Genomic DNA, 24,586 nt, shown 5'->3' on the forward strand with positions numbered 1-24,586 from the left:
GGAATGAAAGACAATGTTATAGTTTGAGTATCTGCTATGTATGCAATCCGTTAATGAACCGCATGGCTGGGTGACATGACAATATTGTTGATAATCAATATTATCAGACATGCAACCAGTGTTTAGGAGTTTAGAGTGCAAACAAACTGAGGCGAGAATGCTGGGAGCACAAAATCCAAAACAGGAGCTTTTATTTGCAACTACAGGCAAAAGCGAAAAGCCACTTTTAGATTCATCTGCCAAACAGAGCTTGGGTCCACAAGAAGAGCAGGTTATATCTCAGGTCAGGTCAGGTTGGGGAGTATGCGCTGATGCAGCGCGTTGCTGCACCCACCTCACAGTGAAACTCCTCTGGATCCTGGCCAGCAATCCCCCCAGGCAGATACACGGTCCATTCCCACCCTTCGGAAAAGGCCATCCATCTGCCACAGCCAGGTGTTACGTAGGTATGGTCCAGCCCCTTGGGTCCTCAGCAATGAGGATCCTGCGAGTTGGATCACCCTCAGGGAAACACGCCAAATGGCCATAGTGCTGTAACTGATGCTCCCTCACAATGAAGATAATATGTCTCATTCAGGACACCTCTAGCAACCGCTCATTCAACACAAAGTCAAACCTGCGGTACCCAAAGATTCTCCGAAGAGACACAGTACCGAAGGAGTCCAGTCTTCGTCTCATTTCACTGGAATAATGTCCATGTCTCACAGCCATACAACAAAACAGGAAGCATCAGGACTCTAAAGACTTGGACCTTCGTCCTCTTGCAAAGGACCCCTGGTGAATCCCAGAATCAACTGGGAAGAATGCAGAGATTCTCCCTCCACTCTGCACAGAACTCACAGTACCAGTGTACAGGCCGGCCATGATGTCCAGCAACTTTGGGGGGATCATGCAAAGTCTCAGGATGTCCCACAAGGCAACTCGATCAACTGAGTCAAAAGCTTTACGAAAATTGACAAAGGCTGCAAAGAACCTCAGCCGATATTTGTGCTTGCGGTCAATGAGAACCTTCAGTGCAAGGATACGGTCGATGGTAGACTTCTTAGGTGTAAAACCAGACTGCTCCAGTGGCTGACAGACAAGCAAGTGATCACGGATCCTGTTAAGGATAACCCTAGCAAGGACCTTACCCAGCAATGAAAGCAGTGTTATCCTCCTATAGTTGCTGCAATCCAAGCGATCACCCTTCCTTTTCCAGATAGGGACTACAAGTCCCGTTTTCCAGTCAGTTGGGATGATGTCTGACTCCCTATGATGTCATCTACTTAGATTTCCAAAAGGCTTTTGATGTTGTTCCCCACAAGAGGCTCTCACTTAAACTCAAAGCGACAGGTATTTTAGGAACTGTAGCGACCTGGATTGATAACTGGTTAACGGATAGGAAGCAGCGAGTAGTTATAAGAGGCTCAATGTCACAGTGGGCCTGCGTTCATAGTGGGGTACCGCAGGGTTCAATTTTAGGACCACTTTTGTTCCTAATTTACATAAATGATATAGACACCAATATATACAGTAAACTGGTGAAATTTGCAGATGACACCAAGGTGGGTGGTGTAGCAGATACTGAACTAGCGGCTCAGCAGCTACAGCGGGATCTTAATTTAATTAGTGACTGGGCTGACACCTGGCAGATGAAATTTAACATAGACAAATGTAAGGTACTCCATGTAGGGAGCAGAAATATAAAGTACAGGTATTTTATGGGACCTACTGAAATAAAGGTAGCTGATTATGAGAAAGACCTTGGTGTGTATGTTGATGCTTCCATGTCTCATTCTCGCCAGTGCGGGGAAGCAATAAAAAAGGCCAATAGGATGTTGGGGTATATCTCCAGGTGTGTGGAGTTTAAGTCAAGGGAGGTAATGCTAAGATTATACAATTCCTTGGTGAGACCTCACCTAGAATATTGTGTACAGGTTTGGTCACCATATCTTAAAAAGGACATAGCGGCCTTAGAAAAGGTGCAGCGTAGGGCCACAAGAATGATTCCTGGTCTTAGAGGAATGTCATACGAGGAAAGGTTATTTGAGCTAAATCTGTTCAGCCTCAAGCAAAGGAGACTGAGGGGGGACATGATCCAGGTCTATAAGATTCTAACAGGTTTGGATGCTGTTCAACCGAATAGTTACTTCAGCATTAGTTCAAATATAAGAACTCGTGGCCATAGGTGGAAATTAGCGGGAGAACATTTCAAACTGGATTTAAGGAAGCACTTCTTTACACAGCGTGTAGTCAGAGTATGGAATAGTCTTACTGATAACGTAGTGCAGACTGAATCCTTGGGTTCCTTTAAATCAGAGCTAGATAAGATTTTAACAACTCTGAGCTATTAGTTAAGTTCTCCCCAAGCGAGCTCGATGGGCCGAATGGCCTCCTCTCGTTTGTATAGTTCTTATGTTCTTAAGTCTCCGAGGAACAGATTCAGATGTGCGTAGTGCTTCGATTCCTCTGTAAGCAGGATGTGGGTCACTAGACCACAGATGGTGTGTCACCTGCTCACAGATTCGTCTAACAATCTGCCCTCAGAGCCCTCACAGCCATCCTTCTCAGTTCCCAGTACAGACTGGAGTTGTCACCAAGTTGTGCATTGCAACTCCTCTCCATAATATCCAAGGTGCCCTGCAAGATGAAACACTTCCTTCTAAGAACACTGGCAACACCAACACAACCCTCACTAACCTTCAGGGTCACAGAAGGTCTCCCACATCACATTAGATTTAGAACTCACACCCAAGTCTGCTAGTTCCTCACACAAACTGTGTGCTATACATCAGAAACAGTTTTATCTTGACGTCTGGCTAAGTCCAGTCTCATTCTCCTAGTAGGTGGTAGCCTACTGGATCTAAGCTGAATCTTCAGAGTAGCAGCAACAAGTCTGTGGTCAGAATTAACAAACTGGGCACTTCTGTAGACCCTGCAGTTTTGCAGGAGCCTCCAGCATCTGCCCATGAGGATGTGATCGATCTCCTTTCTTGCACCACCAGTATTGGAGTACCAAGTCCAACGGTGTGGCTCAAGGCATTGGAACCAGAACCCAGCGACCCGCAGCCCCTGACCTTTCGCTAAGTCAAGGAGCTTGGAGCCACTTTCACCCTGGTCTCCAGATTCATGGGGACCGATACAATCCTCAAAGCCAGCCCTGTCAGTCAAAGTGGTCGCACTGAAATCACCCATGACCAGAGGAGTGTCACCTAATGGGCACCCTTCAACCACCAAGCAAAGTTGCGAGTAAAATGTCTTCTTCAATGAGAGATCACTCACCGTGCTCAGAGAATACATTGAAACAATAGACAAGACACTTAAGGATTGCCTTAGCCTGAGTTTCATGAAAAAGAGTTATATCAGACACCATCGGAAGGAGCCGATCTGCTACAGCAACAGCCACTCCCTGAGTATGGTAGCCATCAAACCTGCCAGACCAAAAGTAGGTATACCCACCTATAGAGATGTGGCCACTTTCCGGTCTGCATGCCTCAGAGAATGCTGCCACCGAAACGCAGAGTTTACAAAGCACACCCGACAATAGAGGAAGATGGTCATCTTGCCGGAGAGACAAGATGTTCCACCCGGATGGGTTGCCAGAAACTGGGACCCAAGTGCTGCCATGCAACAGGTGATGCCACAGCAGTTATGAGTTGTTTTATGGTGGCTGGATTGCCAACCCCCAAAGAAATTGTTTCCCTGCAAGTTGGAGGACCGCTTGCAGGGCCAGAAGCAGTTTAACATCATACCCAGGACTTAAAGAGAGAGAGAAGGTGTTTATCAATACTCCCAATGCAAAGAACATACTTGTGATCTTGGCATGAGCGGTCTTGCTAACTTGCCTCCAAAGAATGATCTTGGGATGTGATGAATCATGGTTTTTACTGTAAAGGGGAGTGGAGTGGATTTACGGCAGGCAGTGACATTTGGGCACAACGATAAAAAGATCTGCTCTCAAATACCACTCAGTTCCTTTCGTTCATACCAAAGAGCCGTCGAAAAGATTTGGATCATTTGTAAACGTAACATCACTACTTTCTCCCTCCTTCATGTCCTGACTGGTAGTAGTACCTGGGGGCAGACGGGGGGAAAGATACCCCCCAATATTTAATTTGGATTCATTCAGCCCCCCCCCCCACCAATAAATAAACCTTTGTAGTTAAATCATAAAGTTTTGCACACATCCCTAATTCATATGCTTACTGTAGCGCGAATACCAGGGAGGTATTCCAGAATGTGGGTTTCACTTTAAACTCCAACATGGTAAAGAAGCATTAAATTCAGTTTTATATTCAAAATTCAATTTTCTGACTGTAATATCTTTCAATAAAAGCAGCACCACTCACTTTCCCAGATTTCTTTACAGGTAAATTTTAATCAATATTTGAATGTTCCCTTATGCACTTCATGTTCAATAGCTGTTGCTCGGTTACAGTCTCTGGTGCAATTAATAAATATGCATAAAAATTCATAATCTGAAACTTGAATGGTGAGTATTTTCCCCCATAGTCTTTTTACTTTATAGTATATAGAACACTTTATATTCCATGTTTTTGACATTTATTTATATAACTATTAGTCCATTAGTTTTACCCTTTGTACTTTGAACCAACAGTGCACTTATTAATAGTAATGCAAAAGTATTACTAGATCTCACCAAAGGATTCATTATTTTTTTTCTCTGTCCATTATTTTTTTTCTGTGGAAGCCTGTTTCCAGGGGGGTATTCCAGAAAGCAGGTTATGTGACATACCCGGGTAAGTTTAAGGGTAAGTTAGTGGATAACCTCAACTTTCGGTTCCAAAAACGGAGGTTAACTTTCTGGGTATGTACGTAACCATAGCAGCTTACTCTCTGAAGATAACCTGCTACTGAGCAGGTTATGTTCCAGGGTAAGTTTGTTGCAGAAGGTTACTGAGCATGGCGTGCCCTTTTGATGACGATCCTGTGAACGTGGAGGCATAAATTATACAAGGTTTTTTTCGCCGGGAGAGAGTTATAAGACCGCGTATTGATGTCTTGTCATTTCCTAATGATTATTTGAAAAAGCGTTATCAGTTTTCAAAAGAATCGTTCATTTACTTAACATCTCTTGAAACCGCATATTGCAAATGTCACAAACCCAAACCGCGGGTCTGCGCTTAGCACAGAAAACATTCTGTGCATAGCACTTCGGTTTTTTGCGTCAGGGCATTTTTTGTACAATATGGGCGACGCAGAGCATATAGGAAAGGCAACTGTGTGTAGAGCCGTTCGCACAGTATGTCTGGTACTTAACACTTCTTACACACGTTTATACAGTTCCCTGTCCATAAAGCTCTGCGTGTTATTAAAGAGGAATTCCACAGAGTGGTAGGTTTGTCCTTTGTAGTAAAATCTATGATGCATATTTAATATATAGTCATACTATTTATATCTATAGCCTACATGTATTCATCCTGCACACACACACACTTGATACTTCCCTATATGACTTTCTATTTCAGGGTTTCCAAATGTAATTTGGAATACATGTAATACATGTATAGTGACAATAAAAGGCATTCATTCATTCATTCATAATTGGGTGCATTGATGGCACCTACATTCCTATTAAAGCTCCTTCAATAAATGAGGGAGACTATGTTGATAGATAGATAGATAGATAGATAGATAGATAGATAGATAGATAGATAGATAGATAGATAGATAGATGTCTTTATTGTCACTATACAAGTACAGCGAGATAGCGGAGGAAATCTATTCATAGTATCAATGTGCAGGTAACTTGATTTTGTATCCTTAATTTTTTGCCTTGTTAAAATCATCAAACTCATTACTTTTTTCCACTAACTATAGGTAATCATTACAGGACAGTACAATGCTGGTTACCACTGGTTGCCCTCAGATGGGGTGAGGGGAGGTGGTGGTGGGCTCCCGCCAGTTAGACGGGCTTCAGCCTTTTTTCTATTAGCTACATGACAGAAAGAATATACTAAATCGTGTTTAATAAATAGTTCAGTGATCGTGTAATCAATTACCTTTTTGCAGAATGTTTTTGTGTTTCATTTTGACTTGGCTCTAAGTTCTTCTGGCTCCAGAAGGATTACACCTTATTAAATAAGAAAACATATATTCCTAGTCGATACACATTGTTATTTTAACCTAAAGAAATGAATGGCAGGAAAAGTAAATGCTTTCATAGTGATTTAACAGTAAAAAGGATGCGGAAGGGTTATGTGTTTAATTATTTTGCATTATAATAAAAGGGGAGGCGATGTCAAATTTGCAATTTAATACACACGCATTTACTCTGTCCGTTATTTTTTGCCAAGCCAACTCTCTTTCTTTAGCCGATGCAGCCGTATTGCTTTTTTTCATTATTATTGTCTTGAATTCCTCATATGCGTGCATTAAAACTTCCAACTCCGCCTCTGTGAAGTATGCCGCTCTCTTTTTTTCACTTTGATTTTCCATTCTGACTCGTGAAATCGGCGATCAATCGAAAACGTCTTTATTTATGCACGGTGCACGCGCATTAACTCTGGGTAACCAGTAGGAGGTTGATTGAACTTACTCTTCTCAGGTGTTTTGGAACCGACATACTCATGGTATGCGGGTTTGGGGTATATCAACCCAGAGGTTAAGATTTACCAAATGGTAAGTTAACCAAGCTTTCTGGAATACCCCCCAGGAATCATGCTTGGTAACCATAAGGTTTTTCTGATTCCAGGCAGGTTTCATTAAGTGTCTCTAAGCATGTATATAAGAGAGTGTTGCGATTGGTCTCAGTTATCCCATAATTTTGATTGAGTATCTCAACTATTTTTAATGTCATGGTGAAAATGGACTGTCTTATCAGAAACGTGCCCCTGATATTGAGGATGTTGCCTTGATCTTTATAGGTTTGCTTGAAAAGAACAGAGATGCCCTGAGCTTAGATATTCTCCTGCTGTTAGACACCTCATCCAACAAGCTTCTCAAGCAAATCTTTGCACCTGAGCTTGCAACGAATACAACTACAGGCTCCAATTCCAAGATGATTATTACACCTAAAAACTCCCTGCGGGTAAAAAAAAAATATCTGATACTCATTCTTTTCCCAACAGTACATTAAGAGGAAATCATTTTTACAGCATAGATGTGAGTTTGGAGAAATTTGGAAATCTGCAGATGTGGGGTAACTGATGACACATCCTCCTTCTCCCTCCACAGCAAGCAACCGACAACAAGAAGCGAATCCCCACACTATGCAATCAGTTTCGCCAGTCTCTAGAATCTCTAATGAAAACCCTCACTGCCTGCCAGCCCTTTTTTATTCGCTGTATCAAGCCAAATGACTTCAAGAAGCCTATGGTAAAGTTAATTTACTATACAGAATATACTGATAGGAACACCTCTGTAAAAAAATCTGTCCATCTATTATCTAACTGCTTGGTCAGGATCGAAGGAACCCTGAGGTTTATTTGGTAACACTATACTTTAGGGTGCACAAATAATGTAGTAATACACTCTTACTTAAAATATTAATTAACCATAAACTAAGTACCAAGCTATGTTCGTTCATCATCAATCAATCATAATGGTTCATGTATTTCATGCAGTTACTGTATTTTTTCACGATTTATGCTTGAGTAGTAACTAATATATTATGTTACTTGGGCCCCTTCAAGTGAAGTGTTACCATTTTTTGTGAAATGCTTTCTTATATAGTGAAATGTTTCCTGAATGTGCACAATGAAGAAGAACATTATGTTCTTCATGACCACTAGTAATTGGTTGTATTGTTGTGATGTAATTTGAACAGATACAGCGTGACCCCCATATCCACAGTTTCAATAACCGTAGTTTCAGTTATTTGCAGTTTACCGTGGAGCAAAAAAAGAACTGGAAAATTCCATGAAATTAGTAGCTTATAAGTTTCAAACTGTGTGCCAAGTGACTACAGACTGTAACATGGTGAACTTCGCCAGCCCACTTGTGCCGAGTACATGACTCCATCTTGCTTTGTCCCCATACCCATGCTTCCCCACAGAACTCTCATTCAGTCTGCCTCTAGCGTTTTGACTGTTTGAATTTGTTGCCACATTATCGCAGTCTGTGTTATAAAAATGTATAGAAACTATGATTTTCATTACTATGTCATCTGTTGATACTTGATATTTTTCATTGCGCTGTCATTTAGAATTAGGCTAAATCCCATCCATTTCTCAGAGAAAGTATACTACTGGACAATATTGTGTAATAATGTACAATATATTTTATTATTGCTGTATTTAATGTCTGTAATATGTTACGGTGCATAATATCTCAATTAGACTTTACCATATATACCATATACTTACTGCATATTCTTTGATCAGCTATTCAACAGGGAACTGTGCATGCGTCAACTTCGCTACTCTGGCATGATGGAGACCATTCGAATCCGAAAAGCTGGATATCCCATCCGTCACACATTTGTGGAGTTCTTAGACCGATATCGTGTGTTGCTGAGAACAGCTAAGTGTGACCCCAAAACAGTGAGAAGCATTTTCTTCCTACTCTTTAGTTACTCATCAAAAATAAAAAAGGTGCAAAGAGGCAGTAATACTCAAAATGTGTTGCTTAATCTTTTGCAAATAGTTCAGTTAAAATACCAGACAAAATTCATATTTAGTGCACTGCAAGTAACCTGTTGTACATTTTCTCCCCAGGAGTCACCAGAGAAATGTTGTCAGTCCATTTGTCTGTCCATCCTTGGCGATAAGGATGACTGGCAAATTGGGAAAAGAAAGATCTTTCTTAAGGTACCCATATTCCCAGTCACAAAAGTTCAATTTAGGAATAAGGTTTTGCACAAAGTACAAAGCTTTTTCCCCATTACAAAAATAACAGTGTCTCTGATCTTATACATAACATTTGCAGAATTAACTGTACCTAATATTTTCAGGACTTTCATGATACTGTATTGGAGCTGGAGAGAGACAAAGCGATGCATGAAAAGGCCATCACCATTCAGAGAGTCTTGAGGGCCTACAAACACAGGTATACAATGCTTAGGATGCACAGCACAACAATCATAATAATTTGATCAACGACATTCAGTTGGGGCTAGGATTGCCTGAGCACCTGCCCCTTTTGCCTGAAAAATTGAAAGTGCCTGAGGTCCTTAATGCCAAATCACTGATGATATGATCACCCTTTTGTTTTGGGACCCCCCCCCCCCAAAAAAAAATTAATTGAGATGAACTGACCCTGGATGGCAAATTTAACCAAAAAGTCACTCCATTTCCCAGAATGGAGTGATAGTCCTACATGGTCCTTCTTTTTCATCCAGACTGATATCTGGATGATCCCTGAATCAAGATGAGTGGTTGGATCAATCGATATCTATAATTTTCAAGTGAACCTTTTCTTCTTCATATGGATTACTTCAGTGTCATGATACTTTTCTGCGTTTCACCTTCAGGAAGCGATTTGTGAAACAAAGAAAGGCAGCAATAGTACTACAAAAACACTGGCGTGGCTACAATGGCAGGAGACTATACAGAAAGGTAAGCAGTTCTGAATGCTACATACATCAGTGAACAGGAGCATGATTAATCATAGAATTACTAATAATAAGTGTTTAATGTGTAATGAAAAACCTGTTCACTTTAGCATTATGGGTTTTGAAATGACCCCATGATTTGTGTTTATTTGGTCCAGTTTTTCCTTCACATTCTATTGGCAATATGTTCAGGTGGATTGACTCTAAACTTGCATTAGTGTTTGCACAGAAAATGACCATTAGATCGACTGACAACTTTATGTATCTTAACTTGTACCTGGCATTTTCAGGTTAATTTTGTTTGCTATTGTACTACTTCAGAATCAGAATCGGAATCAGAATTATGGCTTGATATTTGTGCCATTAGAAACTGAATATGAATAGTGTATATTTGAATCTGCAGTTGTTGCATTAAAAAATTTTAATTAAAAAATAAAAAAAGAAATAGTTTGAATCTGAATTCCAATTAACTTGAAACTGCATTTATCCTACCTGGAAAATGTGACGTTCTATACTTACAAATTCACTTCTCCCAATTCAATTTCAGTTTGCAAATTCAGTTTTGATTTATTGAGACGCACAATCTAGGTCCTTGAGGAAAAGTTATCGACCGCAGGTTCACAACGCAACTAATTTCCATGACAACAGTTCTGCAGGTCGGGGTAAAGTGGAAGCATGTGCAGGGGTGTCGCAAGCACAAATGCGGGATCATATACACAGTCATCATATATGTAATAAGAGTTAAGCAGTACCGGCACTGCTATATTTTAATCTTTATCGTACCACCACTTCTCAGAAGTTGCCAGTACTCTACTACTCAAAGACAAGCGCCACGCGGGAGTGGTGGGGCAGCACGCACAGTACCGACAGTGTTGTTGAGGCGCTTCTGTTGTTCCCAACACCCCCGCCGCAGTTCTCACGGTCAATACAGTAGTGACACTTTTATTTCTCCACTTCGAGCACTGCTTATACAGATCACCATTTTAAATTCCAGTTCAACTGATGCTCCCGGTTATTAGCACAGTACACAGAGAGCGCTGTAGACATGCAGCAGACCAGAAGCATAGCACTTCAAACCCACTTTAAAACTTACCTTAGCAACTTCAACTTGTTGCACATTGTCTGGCTAGAAAATTAATATATCTGTCCTTCAACATTGTGATAAGCTGCAGCACTAATAAAGTACATATTCTTACATCAAAGGCTAACAAAATAGCTAATGATACAGAAACTTCTAAGCCAACACAAGGTGCTAATTCAAACTTGTTTTTCGTCACATTGTGCACAGCAGTAATTGGTCTGCGTTCTCTGAAGGTTAACTGCACATATCGGTGAGATGAATATTTGAAAAGATATTTAGCATAAACACTGCTAGAAAGCCACATGAGATGAACAGGTAAGCCATAACCTAAACTTAACTAGAAGTAAAATTCATTTCCCTAGCTAGTTTTGCGTTAGTCTACCATATTAACTTAAATTAGCAGTGCCAGAAATCGTTCATTAAACCACATATACTACCATACTAACCAGACCAATGGTTAATGTTTATGCTATCGCTTGTGTATATAAAGCTTATTCTCATATTTAATAAGGTAATGCTCTTGCGACATCCTAGCACACGCTTCCACTTTACCCTGAACTGCCGAACTGTCGTAAACAGGGAGATGAGTTGCGTTGTGAACCTGTGGTCGATTACTTTTCCTCAAGGACCCGGATTGTGTGTCTCAATATATTGAAATTGAATTGGGAGAAGTGAATTTGTAAGTATAGAGCGTCACATATTCCAGGTAGGAAAAATGCAGTTTCAAGTTAATTGGAATTCAGATTCAGTTTTTTAATGCAACAACCGCAGATTGAAATATACACTATTCATATTCAGTTTCTAGTGGCACAAATATCAGCCCATACAGAATATTCTTCCCAAAGGGAAATTGCTACTGCTTCAACTGAAGCACCATTGGACATGATGAACATTATATAACAAGATGAAAAAAGTAATATCACAAACAAAATTGAACAAAATAAAATATAAAAGATAGAATAGATATCAAATATACTACAATATATACTCTTTAGGAGAAAAGATACATAATCTGTTTTTTTATAAACTACTAGATATAACTATGTAACTAGTTTGTGATGTGACTAGTTCACTATAAAAGATATATTAGCTAAGATGCTGTACAGCAAAAGTGTTTCATAAGGTGTATTTTGAACTCAAAGTAATCACTCACAGAGACAGTATTTTACATGATAATATTAATGCTGCACATAGTGTCAAGATATTCCACATTCAGAAAAAACTGAAAAAGTTATTGCACAAATTAGCAGCAGACCTGTTATTACACATCATAGTAATATGTAAAAGATATACCAAAAGACATAGTAATGGAGGGAGAGAGGAAACAGCTTATTTTGTGGATGATTGATGCTGGGAGGAGTTGTAGAGTCGACGGCTGGGGAGGAAGGAGCACATTTTTTATAGGAAAAATAGCCTTAAATGCTGCCAGTGAGTTCTTTGACCAGTTCAGCTTACTGTCAATGTGCACCCCAAGTACTCCACTCCACTGAGGGGGCATCTCCACTTCCTGTCCTCTAATTACCAGGTGGGTAACTGGAGATTGTGGTCTTCTCAGGTACACCACCAGCTCTTTAGTTTTACTGATGTTGAGCTGCATCTGATTCACCTCACACCAGTCAACAAAACTGTACACTACCCTCCTATTTTCCCTCTTATCCACATTCCTTATAGTTGCCACTATTGCAGAATCATCAGAGAATTTCTGCAGACAACTCCAGTGCTACATAGCTCTGTGTCAGACACACAGCCCTGCAGCTGCACATACTGAGGCCTTCCAGGCAGATAGTCCAAGATCCACAAAATTAAGGGAGCATCTACCCGCATCGCAGAGAGTTTACTTCCCAGCCTGGTTGGCTGAATGGTGTTAAGTGCTTGAGAAATCACAGAACATTAGACCTTAGAATTCCTCCAGGCTTGTCTAGGTGGATTCGTGCATGGTGTAGTAGGTAGATAAAACATCCTCAACCCCAATCCTCTTCTGGTAGACAAACTGAAGGGGGTCAAGTGCTGATCTTACTAGTTAGACAGCAAAGGATTTCCTGGACCAGTCTCTCAAAAATTTTCATGCAGTGCGATCATAAATATAAAAAACGTACCTTGCTGCGCTCCCCAAGGACTGCAAATATATTGATATAACAGTCTTTTTCTTTATACAAAGTACAAATTAAGCCTCCAATACAAAAAAGCAGCTTCCCTCATTTACGTCTTTAAACTACCTTTAAAGGGACCTCCTTTTATGCAAACTACGGGATCACCCGCAGGACAAAATTCAAAGCACAGGTACGCTCACATAAATTCACATACTGTACAACCATACTAAGCACATACAGAATAAAATATTCATACGTGAATTAGAAAATGAATTAAACATATATATACACAATTTTACCAAAGCAAAATAACAAGAAAGGAAAACACATACAGGGACACTCGCGGTCCGTTACAATAATTAATAGCTGTTAGTTAATATACCAGTTAGCTAATAAAATCATCTTAATTGTAGGCTGTTTGTCATTTCTCTCCCAGGTTCAGCTGGGTTTTGCCCGCCTGCAGGCCACAGTCCGTTCTCGAAAGCTTCACCTTCTGCACAAGCAGAAGCAAGCAGCCTCTATCACTCTGCAGAAGCATGTAAGGGGTTATCTTGCAAGGAAGCACTGGAAATGCAAGCAGGAGGCTGTGAAAGTGCTGCAGGCCCACACCAGGGGCATGTTGGCAAGAAAGGCCATTAAGAAGATGAAGAAGGACGTGAGTCAGCCACCTTGTACAATTTTTGTTTTCTTGGTTTACTTTTTCATGTACAGTTGTCTTCAAAATAATAGCAGTCCAACATCACTAACCTGATCAATCACTGTTTTTGGTAGAAATTATATTTCTAAATGGCAAATAATTTACTAGTAGGTGTAGTAGAGTAATGGGATACCAACAGACCCAACAGTTATGACATGCATGCTGCTGATTCTGTGTAATTGAATCATTCATTGAAAGGGGCGTGTTCAAAATAATAGCAGTGTGAAGTTCAATTAGTGAGGTCATTCGTTAGGTGAAAAGCCAGGTGCCAATTATGGGCGTTATTTAAGGAAGTAAGCAAATGTTGTACATGCTGGTTATAGTGCATTTCTCTCTGAAATTCTGAGTAAAATGGGTAGTTCCAGACATTGTTCAGAAGAACAGCGTACCTTGATTAAAAAGTTGATTGGAGAGGGGAAAACATAAAGAAGTGCAGAAAATGATAGGCTGCTCAGTTAAAATGATTGCAAATGCTTTAAAATGGCAACCAAAACCTGAAAGATGTGGGAAAAAAAACGGAAAACTGCCATTTGAATGGATCAAAGAATAGCCAAGCTGGCGAAGACTCAGCCAATGATCAGCTCCAGGAAGATCAAAGGTCTAAAGTTACCTGTAAGTACTGTTACAATTAGAAGACACCTATGTGAAGCCAAGCTACTGGCAAGAAGCCCCCGCAAAGTCACATTGTTGAAAAAAAGACACGTGCTGAAGAGGTTACAATCTGCAAAAGAACACTTTGACTGGCCTAAAGTGAAACGCCGCAACATTTTGTGGACTGATGAAAGCAAGATTGTTCTTTTTGGGTTTAGGGGCCCCAGACAGTTTGTCAGATGACCCCCAAACATTGAATTCAAGCCACAGTACACTGCGAAGACAGTGAAGCATGGTGGCGCAAGCATCATGATATGGGGATGTTTCTCATACTACAGTGTCGGGTCCATTTATGATGATGATGATGAAAACCCTTTATTGCTGTTGCAATGCACCATGTCACTAGTCACAAGTACCAGCGAAAAGCAGGCCATCAACCCGACCATACATATTCGCACATCACATTACAGGGGGTAGACAGGTCAGAAAGACAGGGGATATAGGACAAAAAAACAGAGAAAACAGGATTACATGAGGAGAGAGGAGGAGAATTAAAAAACAGCCCCCAGACTGTACTCCAGTAGGGGGTACAATGTAGGAACAGAAAAAAAAACACCTCAGCAACATAAGCACATGACACTACACCTTACAACATCAAAAGTCGTGTCTTGCAACAGGGGAGGGAAATGGGGAGGTGGAGGTAGCCCAGCATAGACAAACATTCATCCGGTCCTGCAGCCATACGGCGCTGGTCAACAGACCCACCTGTTCACGCTGGGGGTATGAAGCGGCGAAGGCGTGGGATGGGGGGAGGGAGTCCTTGGGATTGGGGAAGAGGAATGCAAGAGAGTCTCACTGCCTTGTTCTTCTGGGGGAGTTGTTAAATTCAGCAGCGGCCTTGGCCAAGGCCAGTGCTGATTAGGGGGGAGCCAAAAGCAGATAGAATAGGGTTATTTGGGTTTTCGGGTGAGAAGCTGTAATTTCGCAGCTCCTCTAATGTCCACTCTGGTCTCCGCCATCCAAAATCCTTTGCAGAGCCGTGAGCTTCTCCGTGATGTTATCAAATCTGCGGTCAATAGTCAGAGTGATGTTGTCCAATTTGCGATCTATAGCCATAGTCTGAGTGCCAACAGCTCTGCCAACTTCGTCAATCATCCCGGCCAGCCTAGTGGGGCTTTGAGCGGCTGTCACCATTTCCTTCAATTTTCGATAAACCAGGGCAATGCCTAATCCAATCAGCATAAGACCTGTAATCATGGTTCCAAATAGGTAGATATCTTCGATGTCCTCCACGGAAAGAGCTGCCAGGCACAAGACCCTCCACCTCTCCCATCCATCCATCGTGTAGCCAGCTGCGTACATTCCTGCAGGACAGTCAGGTTCCCCCGAACCTGGGCTTCTCATCGAGAAGATGGTGTCAATTGCGTTGAGAGACCAGTTGATCAAATCCATGATTTTCTTAGTTTTGAAGAGCAGGGCTGAGAGAGTCTCTCAAGTATAGACAGTAAGACAGTAGACTGGACGAGACGGGAGGAGCAAAGCAGGGAAGATAAGGAGAGGGAGAGAAGTGCGTCCGCCTCCGCTGAGAAAAAAACAGGGATCATGGATCAGTTTGAATACCTCAAAATACTTGAAGAGGTCATGTTGCCTTATGCCGAAGAGGAAATGCCCTTGAAATGGGTGTTTCAACAAGACAACGACCCCAAATACACCAGTAAACAAGTAACATCTTGGTTCTTGACCAACAAGATTGACGTTATGGAGTGGCCAGCCCAATCCCTAGACCTTAATCCAATAGAAAACTTGTGGGGTGACATCAAAAATGCTGTTTCTGAGGCAAAACCAAGAAATGCAAAAGAACTGTAGAATGTAGTCCAATCATCGTGGGCTGGAATACCTGTTCACAGATGCCAAAAGTTGGTCGACTCCGTACAACATAGATGTGCAGCAGTTCTGAGAAGCAGTTCAATTGAAATATTAGTTCAATGACTCAAAGGAAAGCAAAATCTTAAAATATTTTTCAGTTCATACGGTGAATCTTTGAGTTTGTATACAAGAATGTGGACACTGCTATTTTTTTGAACAGCACAAATAACACAAATGTGATGAATTTCTCTTCTTGTTTTGATTTGGAATAGAATTTGTAGTGTTCCTAATGCATTGTCTTGTATGGAAATAAAAACTATTATAAGGATTTTCAGCTTTATTCACTTTTTTAGGCACACTGCTATTATTATGAACACAACTGTATACCTAAGGGCTTTTGTGTAAGTGGATTGCATTGCTTATGTTACAAGGTTTCTTTCCCCTACAGGCCTTCCTGTCTGCCCAAGAGCGCAGAGCTGAGGAGCTGGCTGCCATCGAGAGGCAGAAATGGCTTGAGGGGGTGCTCAGACAGAAGAAGGAGGCTTCCAAAGCAGAATCTCTCACTGATCAGGAGATGGTAGACAATATCTTTGGTTTCTTGCCTAATGTGGTTGGAGGGCAGGAGGGACAAGCACCAGTGGGATTTGAGGTTAGTTTTTTTCCTGAAGTTCAGAATGACAGACGCATCATAGACAACTAAATTAATAATCTTGTCGTGAGTCAAGAGCAGTCATAATTGGAGGATGTACTTCTTTGGAAGTATCTGTCTGATTCAGGTGTTCATTTTTCTGTCTTGAGGACTTGGAGAGCAGGAGAGCAGTATTAGAGGAGGTGGACCTTGATGATGCCCCTATGATAAAGGACCTTCCAGAAGAAGATTATGATGATCTTGCTGAGTATTCTTTCTCCAAGTTTGCTTCCATGTACTTCCAAGGTTCCAGCACATCCAGCTATGTCCGTCAAAGGCTACGCCAGCCCTTACTGTTTCACGACAATGAAAGTGATATAACGGTATCTCAGCACCATAGCTATCATTTCCTTTATACGCTTCTCGTAGCTTCACAATCTGTGTTCATTTGTTCATTTTCCACTGCTTTTAAACTATTTCATTTTCAGACCATTTTTTTTATTAACATATTCTCTTTTAAAGATGATGACCTCATTAATATGTTTTTTCCTCTTCCAGGCTTCTCTTACAGTGTGGTGGATCATACTTAGATTTATGGGAGACCTTCCAGAGCCTAAGTTGAAGAGTGCCCTCCCTGTGTCTAGACTGTCTGTAAAACAAAATGTGATTCCTAGAGAAACAAGACGTCTCAGCAGCTTGGTTGGCCTTGATCAGGTAGTTCTTAATTGGAGGTCACATGTTTCATTTCTCTTTTAACATCCTTCATTTAATATTGAAAATTGACAGGTACAAAGGTGTATATCAAAGGTGTAGTGACAGTGGTATAAGCTGGTTAATGCACTCCAAGCCGTGCATTATATGATTTTAAACACACAGCTTGAAAGGCAAAGAAATGTAAATAGTGATTATTTTATTAGTTTAGCTTTATGTACCTCTTCGTATTCAGCTGCATTATGGGTAAAACACAAATATACTGTCTACTGATTTTTAGGGGCCAAGCACCATAGGTGCTTATGCACCTATAGGAATAGGAATGTCAGTATTTTTCACTGAAGGTGCATAGGTACCTATTGTAATTGTTAGTATTTTTCACTATTATTATTATTATTATTATTATTATTATTATTATTATTATTATGGGCCAAGTACCGAAGGTGCATAGGCACCTATTGTCATTTTTAGTATTTTTCACTATTATTATTATTATTATTATTATTATTATTATTAGGGGCCAAGCATTGAAGGTGCGTAGGCACCCATTGTAATTGTTAGAAATATTTATGGGCCTATTCATGTCAATGAAAGGCCCATATTACTCTTCACCTAGTAAACTACATTTTCCAAATTTGCGCTTAGCCCGTGAAATGGATGGAGTTGACTTCAGTGCCAAGTCATAGGGCTTGCCTAGCCGGACGAATTGACATATAGATTGTCTCGGTACACCTTACGGATTGCATGCAATTCCCTCTCAAATTAGAAAAAAAAAAACGTTATTTATTTTTCTTCCGTAAAATTTTGGCAATTAATGCGGGTCGTACCGTAGCGTGCAGCCAGGCAATCTATATATCAAAAGTGAGTTCTTGATGGTGTGAGGTGTGCTATTACTGTACTTTTCTGTGCAGATCGTGTTACCATAGCGACGTTATTCATGGTCAAACACACTAAAAATCCCATATGAATGCATTGAATGCTAACTTTTACTTTTACTTTTAACTTTTACTTTTACCTAGCATTAGTCTATATCTAACTAACCATGTGAAGAGTAGTATGGATCGATCTTTTTCATTGCAGTGAATGGCCCATTGACTTCAATGCATTTCAGTCAAAGTTTTTCCACTCGGCCAGTGTTCATGCCACAGCAATAAGACTTGGTATTCAACCTCAGGCCTCATCACCCAACACCTTAAGACCACCATCTTGACCCACACTCGTCTTTCATCCCTCGTTCTCTCCCATTGACTTCAATGCATTTCAGTCAAAGTTTTTCGACTCGGCCAGTTTTCATGCCACAGCAATAAGACTCGGTATTCAACCTCAGGCCTCATCACACAACACCTTATGACCATCATCTTGACCCGCACTCGTCTTTCATCCCTCGTTCTCTCCAATTGACTTCAATGCATTTCAGTCAAAGTTTTCCAACTTGGCCAGGGTTCATGCCACAGCAACAAGACTCGATTCTCAACATCAACTTCAATGCAATTCTGTCAAAGTTTCACTATTTGGCCACTGTTCCTGCCCCAGGTAAAAGACTCAATAATCAACCTCGGGCCTCATCACCCAACACCTAGCAACACCCTAGCAACCATCTAGCAACGCCTTGCAACAGCCTAGCAACCACCTAGAATTGCATAGCAACACCATAGCAACCGTGTAGCTATGCCTAGCAACCAGCTACTGAGACCCTAGCAACACCTTCTGACAGCCTAGCAACCACCTTGCAGCACCTAGCAACACCATAGCAACCACCTAGAATTGCATAGCAATACCCTAGCAACCAGCTACCGACACCCTACCAATGCCTTCCGACACCCTAGCAACCACCAAGCAACACCATAGCAACTACCTAGCAACCATATACCAAAACCCTACCAACGCCTTCTGACACCCTAGCAACCACCAAGCAACACCATAGCAACCATGTAGCAACGCCTAGCAACCACTTAGCAACCAGCTACCAACACCCTTGCAACGCTTAATAACAACCTAGCAACCACCTAGCAGTGCCTAGTGGCACTATAGCAACCACCTAGCAGCACCATAGCACCCAGCTAGCAAAATCCTAGCAATCACCAAGCAGTGCACAGACCAGCCACTTTATAAGGAGCACCAGCTCTTCCACGGTCAGCAGAATAGGCCCATCTCAAAATTTCTTAAGTTATTATGGACCTATTCATGTCAATGAAAGGCCCATATTACTCTTCACCTAATAAACTACATTTTCTGAATTTGCGCTTAGCCCGTGAAATGCACGGAGCTCACTTTGGTGCCAAGTCATAGGGCTTCCCTAGCCGGACGGATTGATATATCAATTGTCTCCATACACCTTACGGATTGCGTGCGATTCCCTCTCAAATTTTATTATTCATCCGTAAAATTTCGGCAATTAATGCGGGTCGTACCGTAGTGTGCAGCCAGGCAATCTATATATCAAAAGTGAGTCCTTGATGGTGTGAGGTGTGCTATTACTTTTGTTGGCGTTTCGTGTTACCATGGCGACATTATTCACAGTCAAACGCACTAAAAATCCCATAGGAATGCATTAAATGCTAACTTTTTACTAGCATTAGCCTATACCCAACTAACCATGTGAATTGTAATATGGATCGATCTTTTTCATTGCAATGAATGGCCCATTGACTTCAATGCATTTCAGTCAAATTTTTTCCACTCGGCCAGTGTTCATGCCACAGCAACAAGACTCGATACTCAACCTCAGGCCTCATCACCCAACAACTTGAGACCACCATCTTGACCCGCCCTCATCTTTTCTTACTTCTATCATCCCTCATTCTCTCCCGTTGACTTCAATGTATTTCAGTTAAAGTTTTTCGACTCGGCCAGTGTTCATGCCATGGCAACAAGACTCGATTGTCAACATCAGCTCTTATCACCCAACACCTTAACCCCCTGGGCCCTGAGGCCTTTTTTCCACTTTCGAGGTAGTCTGACATGCCTTGACATTTTAAAATATTTCACCTATCTAAAAAACATTTATCCCAAAGTGATACATTTGCTTTTATTCAGCACAAACTCAGCACCAATAATCTGAGACCTCTTAGAATGTTATTATTCTATTTTTTGTTAAAATCAACTTTAAACATATACTTTTCAAAAACCTATTTTCAGACATGCTGAGAAATTGTAAAAAATCACATTATAGACATTTCTAGGTAAGACTTTTGAGCTCTGAAGCTTATAGACACAGGGGTTGGCTACACATAGGTGAAAGTGACATTCAGAAATTTTATATGGTTTGATTACTAAAGTGTTAGAACTTTGGAGTGACACTCTTTTTCTCAAAGTCAGTGGTCTTCACAATGAATATTGATGAGATAGGTGTCCTCACACCTGTAGTAGTTTGCATACTGTCAATGGCCCATCAGTCTGGAATGTCACTGCACCCCACACCCATCACTTTGGAAAGGCAGTTTGAAACGCAAGAAAAGTAGCAACAATAAAATCCCTTTCACAGTTTATTGATAGATGGAATGAAAAATGAAAAACTGTGACTATATAAATATAGAAAGCGATAAATATGATGCAGTGACTATTATTAACGCTCTGGGGACGAGGGCATCATCGACCTCGTATCTTTCTCGTGTATTTCAGTTTATATCTCGCTGAAATCATTATGTAGAATCATGAAAAAAACACTGACTAAATCCGTTATCTGTCTTCTTTTCAAAACTTCCATTGTCAGAAGTATTAAAGTTTTTAAAATTAGGTTAAATAGGCAAAAAAGCAAATCGTGTCACCTTTCTTGGTTTTACTTGCGTCGGGAGCGTTTAGGACCGCTCTCTGCGGAAGATCGCTATTCACGTTCTAAATACGCTGCGTTTGAATCGGCGACCACGTGATTGCAGGCACACAGGCTTAGCCCACTGAGCTATGAACACAGGTATGAGCTTCGCTGCTGAAAGTGGCAACACTGGCGCAAAGCTTCAGCGGCAGAGACGTATCCGTGTGCTATATTGTAGCCGATCAGTGTAAACACTACCCAGACATGTGCTCTTGTTTATTTCGGTCACAATGGGCGTATTCACATATGTCTTTACCCAATACTAACTGTCGGATTATCATGTTATTATCATGCGAATAGCGCGATTTGCAAGTGGGTGGGCGATCAGAGCCGCTTCGAGACGCAGACGCTTAAGTCAGTCACTCTTGTTCTTTCAATTCGTATCACGAAGCTGTAAAAATATATTTAGTTTCTACCTATATATATTTGAAAAGTAGACCGTTCAAGGTTTCTGAGAGTATTTTTAAAATGTGTTATTTAAACGGTTTTGCGAAATTTCTGTCAGATCCCGCCGGCGGGATCGCCGGTCCCAAGGGGTTAAGACCACCATCTTGACCCGCACTCATCTTTCATCACTCGTTCTCTCCCATTGACTTCAATGCATCAGTCAAAGTTTTCCCACTTGGCCAGGGTTCATGCCACAGCAACAAGACTTAATACTGAACCTCAGGCCTCATCACCCATCACCTAGCAATACCCTAGCAACCACCTAGCGACGCCTAGCAACACCCTAGCGACCACCTAGAATTGCATAGCAACACCCTAGCAACCATCTAGCTATGCCTAGCAACCAGCTACTGAGACCTTAGCAACGCCATCTGATACCCTAGCAAAAACCTTACAGCACCTAGCAACACCCTAGCAACCACCTAGCACACCTAGCAACCATCTAGCAACCAGCTACTGACACCCTAGGAACGCCTTCCGACACCATATTAACCACCTAGTAACATCGTAGCAACCACCTATAATTGCATGGCAACACCACAGCAACCACCTAGCAACGCCTACCAACGACCTAGCAACCAGCAACCGACGCCCTAGGAACCACCTAGCAACCACCTAGTGATGCCTAGCGACACCATAGCAACCACCTTGCAGCACCATAGCAAGCAGCTAGTAACATCCTAGCCATCACCTAGCAGCCTAAAGACCAGCCACTTCATTAGGAGCACCAGCTCTTCCACGGTCAGCAGAATAGGCCTATCTCAAAATTTCTTCAGGAATTTTCGTTCTAGTTTATTATTATTATTGATATTATGGTTATAATTACATCCAAAGATGCTTCTCCTTCATTCACTTTTGGTGAATGTAGCCTTAGCCAGGAAGAGTTGATGTCATCAGGCGGTATCCAATGATCATTGGGTGTTTCAACCCTGAACCGCAACACCCTCAACATTGGTGAGTCAGCAGTGGTGGCCAAATCACTGCCCATCAAGTCCCCCTGGCTTCCAGCTAAACTCCTCTCTCCTGCTCCATAACCAGCAAGAAGCTCTCTCTGCTGCCTCCCCCATCCTGCGAACAGTCATCTTTCTCTCCCTACCCATCACCCCAATGGCTGTAAGCATCCTCCATACTGACTGGGCGGGGAATCCTCTACAGCCAACCTCGACTGGGAAGAGCCATGCCTGCCAACCTTTCCCCCTGCAGTTCTGCAAGAGATCCTGGTATTTGGCGCTCTATCTCTCAAACGCTTGCTCACAACCCTCTTCCCATGGGACTGTAAGTTCGATGAGGATGATCTTCTTTGCCTCTTCAGACCACAATACTGCATCTGGTCTCAGGGTTGTCTGGACAACTGGAGGGAATTGCAATCTTTCCCCCAGATCTACCTTCATTTCCCATGATTGGGCCTTTTGCAGCAGATTGGTTCTTGTGGTTACTGTAGTTGGTGGCTTTTGACCCGCTCTTACAAACTTAATTGATGGTATTGCTCTCCCATTTGGTTGATGTTTCTTGCGTCTCTCTTGCTCCAGGGTGTTAGCGAGTGTCATGAGCACCTTGTCATGGCGCCACCTGTATCTACCTTGGGCAAGTGCTGTTTTACACCCTGACAGGATGTGCGCCATGGTACCCCTCTCCCCACAAAGCTTGCACAGTGGATCCTCTCTCAAGCCCCACTTCTGCAAGTTTGTCAGAGTTGGGAGTGTGTCATACACCGATCTTAACAAGAATGAGATACGGAAAGGTTCCAATCTCCACAGATCTCCCCATGTGATCTTTCTCTTGGGTAGGTCCCACTTGGTCCATGCTCCCTGGGACGCTAGCTCCACTGCCCTTGCCCTTCGTCCTTCCTCCTCCAGGTTCCGTACCTCCTCCTAGATCATAGCCCTTCTATTCTTGGATCCAACCTTTCCCCATTGCTGGATATGGGAAGTTCCCAGACCCCGTCTTCCTGTGCACGGCGCTCCCATGATGTCAACATACTCTTCAACATACTCTCAGCTTGTGCAACAGCTGATTCAGCTGCCCACTTACGTCCTGATCTTGTAAGAATACCTGCCTGCCTGACTTGTTCATCCTGGGAGTCTCTATATGTCATTATGACTCTGCACTTTGCTACCTTAAATTCCTCCACTACGGATGACTGAGGAAGTTGGAGCTGCCCTGATCTTATGTAAAGGCCTACTGAAGTGAAGCTTGGAGGGATTCCCAGCCACCTCCGGAGATACTTGTTGATCTTTCTCTCCACTCTTTTGACGCTTGTCATGGGAACTTCATACACCGTTAACAGCCACATGAGCCTTGGCAGCAATCCATGTTGGTAAAGCCATGCTTTGAACTTCCCCGGGAGCCCTGAATTTTCGATCTTCCTCAGCCATTCCTCTGTCTGCTTCTCTGTACTGCTGATGTTGTTCCTGTCGGTAAGTGTATCATCGAACCACTTCCCGAGGCACTTAATTGGATTTTCCTTTATCGATGGAATTACCTCCCCTTGCACATACAGAGTGACTCTGTTTGTCAGTTTGCCTTTCCTGATCACCATGTACCTGGATTTCTTTGGCTTAAACCTCATTCTAGCCCACGTTGCCATGTGGTCCAGAACAGTTAGTACCCACCTCGCCTCCACATGGGTTGTGGTCATCACAGTAAGGTCGTCCATGTAACCTCTTATTGGGGGTTGTCGGATGCCCGATTGCGTTTTTGGGCCTCGGGCTTCCTTGCCAGCAGCTGTTATTATGAGGTTCATTCCCATGATGAAGAGGATGGGGGAGATTGTACAGCTAGTTACGATCCCTTTTTCCAGGTTTTGCCACTGGGTGGTAAAGTGGCCTGTTTTGAATCGTAGCTGGATTCCGCCAAAGTAACTGATGATCAATCCCTTGATGTGCTGAGGTATGAGGTAATGGTCTAGTGCTGCATGGATGAGGGCATGAGGGATTGATCCGTAGGCATTAGCCAAGTCCAGCCAAACAACGGTCAGGTTGCAATTGCTGGCCTTGGTCTCCCGGATCATCTGACTGAGAACTCCAGTATGTTCCAGACATCCCGAGAAGCCCGGGATCCCCCCTTTTTGGATAGCGGTGTCAATGTATCCATTCTCAGTCATGTATGAGGTCATCCTCTTAGCCAGTACAGAGAAGAAAATCTTGCATTCTACACTTAACAGTGAGATTG

General features: G+C 42.1%; 1 protein-coding gene across 1 annotated transcript in view; it reads left to right on the forward strand.

Moving 5' to 3' along the window:
- Nucleotides 1–24,586, forward strand: part of myo7ba (myosin VIIBa) — a 63,543-nt gene that overhangs the window by 19,544 nt on the left and 19,413 nt on the right. The window contains exons 15-24 of the mRNA XM_023799790.2: nucleotides 6,867–7,030; nucleotides 7,177–7,317; nucleotides 8,325–8,483; nucleotides 8,658–8,750; nucleotides 8,894–8,988; nucleotides 9,413–9,497; nucleotides 13,101–13,319; nucleotides 16,267–16,467; nucleotides 16,617–16,829; nucleotides 17,005–17,160. Of these exons, the coding sequence (XP_023655558.1) occupies nucleotides 6,867–7,030; nucleotides 7,177–7,317; nucleotides 8,325–8,483; nucleotides 8,658–8,750; nucleotides 8,894–8,988; nucleotides 9,413–9,497; nucleotides 13,101–13,319; nucleotides 16,267–16,467; nucleotides 16,617–16,829; nucleotides 17,005–17,160 (1,526 nt within the window). The remainder of the gene's footprint in view (nucleotides 1–6,866; nucleotides 7,031–7,176; nucleotides 7,318–8,324; nucleotides 8,484–8,657; nucleotides 8,751–8,893; nucleotides 8,989–9,412; nucleotides 9,498–13,100; nucleotides 13,320–16,266; nucleotides 16,468–16,616; nucleotides 16,830–17,004; nucleotides 17,161–24,586) is intronic.

The sequence above is a fragment of the Paramormyrops kingsleyae genome, chromosome 15 (assembly GCF_048594095.1).
Source record: "Paramormyrops kingsleyae isolate MSU_618 chromosome 15, PKINGS_0.4, whole genome shotgun sequence".
NCBI lineage: Eukaryota > Metazoa > Chordata > Actinopteri > Osteoglossiformes > Mormyridae > Paramormyrops > Paramormyrops kingsleyae.